Raw genomic sequence first — 11,973 nt, 5'->3', positions numbered from 1 at the left:
TCTTGCTTAATGCTTGATGAGGAGTCCTGTTTTGAACATAGACTGTTGTGTTGCATGATTTTGCCCACAAGAATTTTGGCATATCCTGATCATACATCATGGCCCTGATTGTTTCTACAATAGTCTTGTTCTTCCTTTCGGCTAGTCCATTATGCTTTGGATTGTAAGGAGTTGTCCACTCTCTTTTGATGCCCTCCTTAGCGCAAAAATCAGTGAAATCCTTATCGACATACTCTCCACCATTATCTGAGCGCAAAACTTTTATTTTTTCCAGTCAGATTTTCCTCCAGAGCTTTGAACTCTTTGAATCGACAGAAAACCTCGTCCTTGGTTTTCAGAAAATAAATCCAAGTTTTCCTTGAGTGGTCATCAATGAAGGTAAAGAAGTACTTGGCACCACTAAGAGCTTTAGTGGACATAGGTCCACAGGTATCTGAGTGTACCAATTCTAGTACACTCTTAGCCCTGTTCTTACTTCTAGGAAATGCTGCTTTAGCGTATTTTCCCAGATCACATCCTCTGGATACATCATCTCGTTCCGTACTAAGATCTGGAACTCCTGTTACAGTGTTTCTGAGAATTCTCAGAGACCCATGGTGAAAATGTCCCATTCTTTTGTGCCATAGTTCGTTCAAATCCTTGTCTCCATGACTGCTTATTAGTGCCATTGGTGATTCTAGTTGTAGTTTGTACAACTTGTTACTTTTGATCCTAATCTACACTTTCTTTTTCCAGCGTCGCTGTTTGACGTATACTTTCTCCTTAATGAAGAAAATGTCATAGCCTTTGCCTTGAAGTCACGACACGGAAAGTAAATTCATCCCCAATCTTTGTACATGCAGCGCATTGGTAGCACGAGACCGCTCTCCCATTTCTGTTTGAAAAACTATGGTACCCCTCCCTACTAGAGTACACTTTGCATTGTTCCCCATGGTGATATGAAAGTTCATCCTCTCCTTCCGTTAATTTGAGAAAAATTCCCCGATTCCCGTCATATGCCAAGAAGCTCCACTGTCTATATACCATACTTCTGATGATGTAGAGCTAGTCACACAAGCCACTTCTTCTTCTATCCTGGAAGCCAACACGGAGAAATCGAAGTCACTGTCTCTTGTGCAATTTTCTGAAAATCAGTGCGAGTCCCTTGACGTAGATGCCTCTGCATCATGGTTTCGACCCATAATTGGTTTTCCCTTCCTGTCTCTGATTACTTGCTCTGATACCATGTGAAAATTCTATCACTGCAACAACTTATTTATTTTCCCTACTTATTTGCCAATAAGTTATTTACGAAAAACCCTTCAGTAAATATTAAAATAAATTCTGCTGCAAATATCACACCATAATACAGAAACAAACACATGCACAAGAATCAACACATCAACACAGATATTTTGGACAAATGTCCCTGGAAAAACCCAATGCGGGAAAACTAGTGCAGCATAGGAGGATTTTATTATTAAGCAATTCTTTAGTACAACTGGGTGCCAAATTGGCTTACCCAACAGAGAACAAATTCTGCAGCACTTCTCCCAACCTCAGCGTCAGGCTTGTTGGCCTCTATGCAGTTTCCAAACCTACTGTGTCAGCCCTTGCCTCTCTGCGTCAGCACTGGACCTCTTTGCGTCACCCATGGAGGCCTTCCAGTGATTGCACAGTCTGCTGCCTCTGCGTTTGCCTCTCCAACCTCTACGCTTGTCTTTTGGTGTTGATCCCGACTCTCTGTTCCGTACTCGTTGCCTCTTGCTCCTCTCCAGACCACTAGTTCGAATTTCTCAGCTAACCCTGCTCCAGAAATCGTACTGACTGATCTCCCTCAGTGTGTTCTCCAACTGACTCTCAAGCCTCTTCTTATACTTTTCCTATTGGTCCTTCAACGACCGAGATTAAATCTCTAAGCAATAGCTAAGATTAGATTTGGCTTGATCCATGACTTTTGGAACCTTCTAACCCAGTTTCATATTAATACCCATTAATATTTTATTTTTCCTAAGTTTAGATTAGGAACTCCATTAAAAATATTAATTATTTTAATATTTCCCAAACCGGTTAGAATCTGCCCAAACTATTTCTGGGTCTTGGAGATCTCATGTGCTTTAGCATGTCCATCAATTTTCATGGCTATACCACCTCTGATGCTACCCCAAATCAAGAGGACAATCTTATACGCAAGATAAAGTTATCAATTTTACTAGTGCTAAAAAAGATGACCAAGAGATAATTGCTCAAGTTCAAGACGAGAACAAGATAGATGCTCTTAGTGCGAATATGCAAAGATAAATTATCATACACCATAGGTATTAACCATGAAACAATAATGACAATGATGGCAAGTAAAAGAGATTAGAGCACTTATCACCAAGACATTACCTAGAACAATTATCCAAGGTTATTTAGAGACAAAACAAGAGTGAAAAGAATGCTAGTGAAAGATTGCTCAAGACTTTGACGACTTAGGATATTAGATTACCACAATGCCAATTAGATGTCTAACAATTAGATTTCCAATTAAAATGCCCAAATCCAACTTAAACAATATCAACAACATAACAAGATATTCCACTATTGAGATTGATCAGACAAGTGCTTATATGAGAGTTACATTAGTGCAAAATTGTATCTTTGAAGATCATGAAACTCACAAGAGACAACAACGTGTTAGTGCCCTCCTTATGAAACAACAAAACGACTTGGCCAATTTTCAATCTCTTTAGCAATCTAATTGACAAATGTTATCAATCCTTTTCACAATATATTAGACTTATCATTAGAGCATTAAACAATGTTAAGAATGCCTTAAGTAACTTATGCCCAATGTTTATATCAGCAGTAAACAAAATTGTCAAATTAATGTTAAACACTTGTAATTCACTTGTTTTGAGCACTTTGGAATGCAATAGATGAAATGCTTATGAGTGCAGAAAACAAATGCAAATGATGGCAACAAATGAGAGTCTAGAAGGCAGCTCAAAATCAATGATTTTGCCAACACACTGTTGAGAAATCTAGGGCATGAATAGTTACACGATTTCTCTACTTGATAATTGCTTGTGATATACTTTTACTTTTTAGCTTATGGTTTTTTTCATTATGCTATTATTGTGTTCTTTTCATCAAGACAATTACCAATATGCACAATAAAAGACAGGTGACACAGTATGTAGGCTTGCCAGCCAAGGCCAAAACCTCTCACTTCTTGAGAGGAAAAGCAGATCAAAATTCTTCTTCTAGATCTTCAATTGACCAGTGCCAAGACCATGACATAGACCCTTGACTTAAGTATCCTCCCAAGAACCTTGTCACTAACCTTGATGCTCTGCCTCTTTCTCGACTTTCTGCTTGATCGCTCTCCTAGACTCCTAGAGAAACTCGGTCTCTATACTTCACACTACTTCTTCTTGACTTTCCTAGAGAATCTCGGTGTTTAGTCTCCACACTACTCTTCTCGGCTATCTCTAAAGAATCTCGGTCTCTAGATCAAAATCCCTAGTTTCTATATTGCTTCTCTTCGGCCTCCTTCTATGCAGCAATAAGTTCTCCTTCAATCTTCTCTTGATGCCTTCGGTCCTTCTTCTTTTGTACCCAAAACGAGTACCCCAGAAGAATACTTCCTTTGATGACCCCAGAAGAAACCTTCCTTCGCTATACCCAGAAGAATCTCTCCTTCGCTATACCCAGAAGAATCCTTTCTTTGCTATCCCTAGAAGAAACCTTCCTTTGCTATATCTTCTTCGCACTTCTATTGCTGGGCTCTTCTTCGCACTTCTTCTTGATCAAATGCTTGTGGAGTTGCTTGCCTCTAAGTGAGGCCGAGTGTGGCTATATATACACTTCATTACATGTCCTTTAGGCTGACCTGATCACAAGTAGTTAGGCTGACCTGATCACAAGTAGTTAGGCCGACATGATCACAAGTAGTTAGGCCGACTTCTTCTAGCAAGTTCTTCCATCGTTGTAGGCCGACTTGAAGAGGATAAGTGACAAGGTCTTGGAGGATACTTTACATAGATAAGTTTGACCTTTTACAAAGTGTAACATGACTTCATTACACGACAATAATTCCTAAAGACTCTCGATGGAAGTCTTGACTCAAAACAAAATCTCTTGCTCATGAAATCCATGAAGTAAGTCAATACAATAATTTTATTTTTCTTCTTTACATCTCGTTACATAAAATCATAATTACATGTCATTATGAAGACCGAACCTAGTTACACTTTTCAACACACACAATGCAGACCATAGGCAAGGGAAACCAAGCAATGAATCCTTGATGAGCTTAAGACCATAAATGATGTCATTGTCAAGTGTGATTAGACCTTGTCATGCAGTCCAAAAGATATATGACAGTGATCAAAATTTCATGAAGCAAGCCAAAGATGAATACTCAATAAATTCAAGTGACTTGTTAACATGTTAGGTAACTTATGTATAATAGATTGATGTCACTTAGATGAAGACCTTACCACTGTTATGCAAATGATTAATGTTGCTAGTAAACAGTGAGGAGAATGAGTGTTTGAGTGAGCAAACCAATAGATGTTTTGGGCTTGAAAGTGACTAGGGTGCTTGCCCAAAATTTTTCCAAGGACTGAATAGCTGCAATCACAAATGTTAGCTCACAATTTCATGAATATTTGCTGCAGTCATTAAGAATTAGTGACAAATACAAATGCTAATCAACGATAACCCAAACAAATAACTGAATGAGGCAAAGAAGGCAAAAGGCTGGAATGAAGGCTAGAGGCCAACGATTGGTCTAGGAGGGCCTGCGACAAGGGAAAAGCAGTCCTAAAGGGCTTGCGACAAGGGAAAAGCAGTCCTAAAGGGCTTGCGACAAGCTTAAGGAGGGCTGACGGAGAAGGAATAAGGGCTAACGAAGGAGGGATAGGCTCACGACTGGCAGGAGGAGAGGCCTAAAGGCAAGTGGCTTGGGTCTAGCAGCCCCTAGAGGTTGTTGATAAGGAGAAAAGGGCCTTGGCACAGCCTGAAGGCCACGGCTAGGGTAGTGGCTCAACCAACAGGGCAAGGATGGCTGCGACTGGGGCTGAAAGGGGCTACGCTAGGCCTAGAAGGCCTTAAAAAGTTTTCGTTTGCTTGCAAAACCACAAATTTGATCTAGAACTTCAAAAATTCACCACAAAATTCCACAAATTCGTCATCAAGGGCTAGCGACCTCCTCTCTTGCTTGAGCGTCAGGCTTGGAGGATAGCTGGAGGCCAGATCTTGCCTTCATAGGCCTAAATCTGCTTAAGAAACCCCAAAGATTTTTTTCCAAGGCTAAAAAAAACCTTGAAACCCTTAATTTTTTTTTTAGTTCTGGCTTGAAGATCACTTGCACAAATGAAAAATAAAATTTTTCAAAACCCCACGATATACAAAATTCAAAAAATAAACCCCAAAACCCCAATAGCTGCAAAACAAGTGTTAGAAGAATATTTCACAAAAATATACAAAGTATTTACAAAATATTTACAATTATACAATGCTTGTAAAATAAATATTTTTTGAGAAAAATATTATTTGAATAATGATAATGGATCAATGTGATTTCGAAAGTTTAGAGTATTGACCACAACCTTTAGCAAAGTAAGAAAACCATATAAAAATTCCCAGAGCCCAAGGGCTAGTGTACCTGCAAATCTCTATAAGCTTTCTCAAGAAAAATCGTTAGATCATATAATGAATTGGATCACCCAAGATAAATCCAACCCAAGGGCTAGTGTACCTGCAAATCTCTATAATCTTTCTCAAGAAAAATCGTTAGATCATATAATGAATCGGATCACCTAAGATAAATCCAAAATTTACCAATAGAAGGCTCCTATCATTTACAAATGAAATAACAATTTATATAGCACTGAAGCATAATATAGAATTAACAAAAAACCACACATACCACAAATCAATGAGACAAGGACACCATGAACTGAACCCCAAAGTCTTTTATTATGATATCAAACGTTCCCAATAGAGCAATGGCTCAATACTGGCGTTACAAATTTACATAGCCCAGAACCAGAGTCATCAAAGTGGAAAATAACGGCTAGTTGGCTTTATATCCGTCAAAATAATTTCGACCGTTGATAATTGCTTGATGATCTTTTTAATCTTCACCATCGAAAATATTCATTTTGAGGAAATTTATAATTTTTCATAAAAACCATTTTTTATTAATCCAAAAATATTTTTTTTGGATTAATTTCCTCAAAATTTTGACTTCGACTGAATCACCAAGGTCCAAGGTCTTAATTTTTCTTAAAAAATCCATTTTTACTTTGGTGGGGGACCTCCAAAAATTACCTTGTTTTGACCCACGAATTTTTTGGTCATTTTCCACTTGGAGAAAATTAATTTCTTTAAATTTTTTTGACTCCAAATTAATTAATTTTTTGGCTAAGGATTTAATTTAATTTTAGTTAGAAAAATGAATTAATTGACACAAGATGGGATTAATTATTTTTTCCACCCTTATATATTTTAGCCATGGTGTCTAAATATGAAGGACCATGTACCAAAATATTTTTTACATCATATATTACAAATTCAGCTCTCAAAGGGGGGAATGAGAATACACCTTTACAAATAGACCCTCAAAATAATTACCCAATATTGCGACACAATATGATCTATTAGACCAAGTGATTTGTAATAAAATAATTTAGCCAAATAACTTGAATTATTCCCAAACTACTTCTACAAAACACTAGGACACACCTAAAACCTTGTCAATGAATTCCACACTAGCTTGGGGTTTAAGCTGGAGGAAATACTGCGCCGATTATCCGTGCTTAGAAACACGCACAATGCGATGAGGTTAAGAAACCTCCTAGGATGAAATGTGTCACCAAAATCAAAGGCTTACCTAGGTGTTGTTACATAATTAAATAGGCATAGTAGCATCATTTACATTACAACTTGTGGTTTACAATGATATATCATGTAGTTGGCTGATGATTCTGATTTTTGAAAAAAATTGTACATTGCTTCCCTGGACTTGTGACAAAATGAGTGCAACATACTCTAGAGTGGACGTCCTACTTATGTGGCCTACAAGGGCTCATGTAGGTTGCTTGTAAGGGCTTAGACACACATAATATTGTTGGCCTCCTTTAACTCTCATATAAATAGAGGAAGGAGAGTCTTTCCATAGATATTCATTCACTCACTTGTATTCACTCTTGTGATGAGATGTGACTAAGAGAAGAGAGTGCTCTCTCTCTCTCTCTCTCTTATGTGATCACATGTATTCTCTCTATCTTAGGACACTAGGGTTTCTTGGAGCATCTTGGAGTTCTAGGGTTAGGGTTTATCCCTTGGAGATTGGAGATTATTTTTGAGAGAAAACCCTAGGGTGGATTTGTGAAGAAGAAGAGAAGAGGAGGATGTCTTGCTTTGGAGGTTGTGTTGGAGAGATTCTTACACTTGGATCTTTTTGGTTGAGCTAGGATTTGATGATTTACCCTAGATAGGGCTTTTTGGATGGTTGGAGTTTTTGTACTAGCCTTGAGAGAAGGCTATGATATGTACTTGTATCCAATGTCACAGGTTTCACCAAACTTGAACCTTGAGGTTCGAAGTTCGACAAACCTCAAAACAAAAGTCAAATTCGTCTCAGGTTTGACCAAAGTTCCGATTTAGGTTCATTCTTTAGTCCTCGGCCAAAGTTTGGTTCAAGTTTTCTCCTCGGATCTCCATACGACGTTTAATGTGTGGTTGAAGAAAGTGAAGTGTGTCCTCGAATGTCCAAATTTAATGCTTGAGTTTCTAATTGAGATTCAAACTTATACAAATTCAGCACAGGTTTCACTAGATTGTGACACGTTTGAGTTCAAATAAATTAATAAATTCCCATAGTCGAATCACTCATTAATAAAGGTGGGCTCTCACTCAGCGGTAGATGCCTCGTTATGTTAAGGTCAGTGGAATTGTAATGCTCGAAGACAACAATAATGGATTGGGATATGCTTGTCCTTGAATGTCCTCTTCTTTCAGGTCCATGCTTTCCCTCATCGCTCTTGAATGTGGGCCTTCCATCTGTTTTCCTTTCCCCATGTCTCATTCGGTCTTTTTGTGCTTTCTAGCATTCAGGGTATATGAAAAATAGTAGGGTTGATCTAATATCATACCGTAAGGGTTGACGTAACGTTCGAAGTTGCCTACCCCTCAATCCATACAAGCTGTAAATATCCATAGTTTAAGATTAAGTCCTAGAAGCAAATGGAGAATTATAACGTATAATATATATTATGAATCACTAAAAGTTATATTTATGAAAATAAATCTAATAAAATATATATAATTATAACTATGATTATTGATAATTATTTTTTGAAAAATGTATATGGATGAATCTAATAATTTTTTGGGTCTCTTTCAAATTTAATGGAAACCTTATCCGAACCTTATTAAAAAATTTGAATTCTAATCGAACTTAATTGTCATTGAACATGAACTTGAACCTGAACCATGTGACATAGCTTGTATCTCATCTTGAGCTTATATATTAAGTTTTCAAGTGTGCACATATTGTGTCATTTTCAGATTTGATTTTCAGCTATATTGGTTCTTATTTTTTTGCTATTTGCATCCATTTATGTCTTGTTGATTGGAGTCATTGGACATGAGTAAAAGGGAAAATTGTTTGGTGATTTGATATGTAAGGAAGAATATAAGATGTTGATTTTAGTACTGATATACTGCTGCAAGAGTGCATTCAGATCTGATTATTGGCTGATAAGGTGCCCTAGAAGAGACTGAAGCTTATCTTTTTGTTTGGTATTTGTTCTCCTCGGATTGCTGGGAAATTTGGGTCTGTTTGAAGTGAATTGTTGTTGTTTTTTTTGCTGTATCAAAAGGGAGAACCCATGGTAATGCTACATGCGGGGCCTGGGGTTGCATTTTTGTCTTTCTTCCCTATATATTTTGATGAAAATGTCAGATTGATGTCAGCATTTTTGGCCCATGGGCCAGTTGACCTCATGGTTGTTTTAATAAAAGTCTATCAATCTATCATGTAGGCTAATTGAAAAAAACAAATCTTGATTGAAAGGTTTATATTAGAACCCTTTGAAATAACTTTTGGCGCGAGCTTGTATTATTGTCAATCAATGGTTCATGATTTCGTTTTTTTGGTTTTACCTGTTTCATGGATAGCAGCTGGTATTTGGATAATATTCTGTTGAAGTTCATATTTGTTCAATGCTTCTGTTGTAGGGATATGATTCGAGCCATTCGTACATGTAAAACTGCTGCTGAGGAGCGTGCTGTTGTTAGAAAGGAGTGTGCAGCTATACGTACTGCAATTAGTGAAAATGATCAGGATTATAGGCATCGCAATCTGGCCAAGCTCATGTTCATTCACATGCTTGGTTATCCAACGCATTTTGGGCAAATGGAGTGCCTGAAGTCCATTGCATCTGCTGGCTTTCCTGAGAAACGCATAGGATATCTTGGCCTCATGTTGCTTCTTGATGAAAGACAGGAAGTGCTTATGCTGGTTACAAATTCTCTCAAACAGTATCCTGTTACATAACTATTACTTAAATATCCAGATTCTAAGCCTTTCATCATATCTGTCATGTCGTCTTTTTAAAGTAACTTTTGTGCAGTAATTAGTGTAAGGTCTAAGAACTATTCATTCGTAATGCTAAAATTTATTTCTGAAATGGCATGCTCTGTTATTGGTAAACGGTTAAAATAACACTTTGGTTGAGTTTTATTTTGGAAGGGTTCTTGTGCTTCTCCCTTGACATTTATAAGGGACTTGAATCACATGAATCAATACATAGTCGGGCTTGCACTTTGTGCACTGGGAAACATATGCTCAGCTGAAATGGCTCGTGACCTTGCCCCTGAAGTTGAGAAACTTCTTCACAATAGCAATCCGAACATCCGCAAGAAGGTAATATTTGACTGCCCTTTGTTATTATATCATGGTTTAACCTGCTTCTCAAGTTTGTTGAATATGGATTAAGTTGAGACTATGTTGAGACTTTTCAGTTAGTAGGAAAACTATCAGTTAATGATGCTGACAACTGCCACCATTTTGCTAATAAGTGGTTGTGAATGCTATGCTTTGGAAGTAATATGTGCACCATTAATTTATATAATTAATTGGACAGTCGTTAGATGGATTTTATTTTCATTGAAGGTGACAGTATTCTGTCGTCTTTATGAAAGTTTTATGTTTGCAAGTTGATGTCAGGTCTAATTTCTTTGTCCTCATCATGTATATAACCAAATTGACATCTAGACTGTGTATATATATATATGTCTGCATGGTTAAGCTAATATTTCAATGCTGTTGTTGCTGCATTATCTATATCTACATGGTTAAGCTATTATTTCAATCCTGTTGGTGCTGCATCTGTTTTGTAGGCAGCTTTATGCTCTGTGCGGATTATACGGAAAGTGCCAGATCTTGCAGAGAATTTTATGAAACCCGCTAGTTCTTTACTCAGTGAAAAACATCATGGAGTTCTAATTGCAGGAATCCAGCTGTGTACAGAACTTTGCAAAGCAAGTGTTGAGGCCCTTGATCATATAAGAAAGGTATAATGTAATGTTCTATTTTTCAGGTTGACGCTATGAGTTGGTTATTTATTTATACTGACATTGAAACATGTAACTTTTGTTGTCCGGATCAATGACATTCAAATTTTTTCAAGCTGCACAGGTCAAGAGTGTGTTTTGCATATCTATGTAAATTTCAAAAGGAGCTAGAGCTACAGATTATATCCATGTAGGTTAAATGTAAAATCCTATGAATTGTCAACCTGACAGTTCATTTCTGTCTATCATATTTCAATGTGTGTCCTTTGTTTGGCTTCAAGGACCCCTTTAAGCAAGGTCTTCTTTTTTGCTTGGTGTAAAAAATTGTATTAACGTGAGTGTGTTCTTTGCTTGGTTTCTAGGTCTCCTTTAAGCAACATCAGTGATCTTCTTATTTTACTTGGAGAGATAAAGATTATATTAATATAGACACACTGATACAGGTGATGCATTACAGTCCCTACATGAACAAGGCTTTTCTTGCCCCTTAATCCATGACAATCTAGCACCAGGTGTTAAGAGCATTAACCCTTCATAATTCTGAATGTGATGTCAGATCCTTGTCTATCATACCCAATTGTCCAGGCTTGCCCAAGGCAATGCCTTAATACAAGGTTTACAATAAGAGGCAAGTTTATGCTTATTTATTACAATAGTCAAACTACAATATTGCAGAATTTTTTTGGGCTTCTTATAGGTGTTGCTTATCTGAACCTGGGCATACTCCTAGTGGGGTACCTGAATCTGTGTTATGAATATAATTCATAACAAGTAAATAAATAAAATAAATGCAAATATTAAATAATCAGATATTGGTTATGTGAAATAGTCATTAAGTTAAGTGAAAGGGCATGTCTGAAAGACATGCCCAGTGACGAAAGGACACCTGCTTAGGTATATATGCGAGTCCTCATTGTAACATTCTACATTATTTATACATTTTTATATATAATAAATATTATTACAAATACCTCTCGTGTATTTTTACATTCAAGCCAACAAGCTACAGGTTTTGTTGCTTTAGTGGTATCGGAGCCATGCGCACAATATAATCATGCGGGTCTTTGAACGTTGTTCGCCGCACAATGTGCCATTACGTTCACGTCCTGAACGCGTTGAACAATTTAGTAAAATTCAAGAAGCATTTCAGGGTTTAGAAAAATCATATGCAGAAGTTAAAGCATGTCGAAAGGAAATCAATAATAAAAAAGATGATAGCGACAATAAAGAAACAAAACAAGGTGAAGCAAGAGAAGAAGATTTTGATCAGAATGTTGATAATGAAAATGAAAATGTAATAGATAATGATATCGATCAAGATGATGGTTCAGATGAAGGTGACAATGGATATAATTCAATAACAAGGTCAGGAAGCTCATCTGGGATAGTTGAAAATGAAGAGGAATCTAAAGGAGTAAT

The 11,973-nt window shown here is 37.0% G+C and overlaps 1 protein-coding gene across 1 annotated transcript in view; it reads left to right on the top strand.

Annotated features, from left to right (window-relative positions):
- The first annotated feature begins 9,220 nt into the window (after positions 1 to 9,220).
- LOC149244546 (AP-1 complex subunit gamma-2-like) overlaps positions 9,221 to 11,973 on the top strand; it is a 221,621-nt gene continuing 218,868 nt past the window's right edge. Inside the window, exons 1-3 of the mRNA XM_089374886.1 lie at positions 9,221 to 9,519; positions 9,763 to 9,904; positions 10,381 to 10,554. Of these exons, the coding sequence (XP_089231012.1) occupies positions 9,221 to 9,519; positions 9,763 to 9,904; positions 10,381 to 10,554 (615 nt within the window). The remainder of the gene's footprint in view (positions 9,520 to 9,762; positions 9,905 to 10,380; positions 10,555 to 11,973) is intronic.

The sequence above is a fragment of the Pinus tabuliformis genome, chromosome 8, assembly GCF_031772625.1.
Source record: "Pinus tabuliformis cultivar Carrire ecotype Pingquan chromosome 8, CPIR1, whole genome shotgun sequence".
Classification (NCBI taxonomy): domain Eukaryota; kingdom Viridiplantae; phylum Streptophyta; class Pinopsida; order Pinales; family Pinaceae; genus Pinus; species Pinus tabuliformis.
Note: the sequence above shows the minus strand (reverse complement) of the source record. Positions and strands in the feature narration are given on the sequence as shown.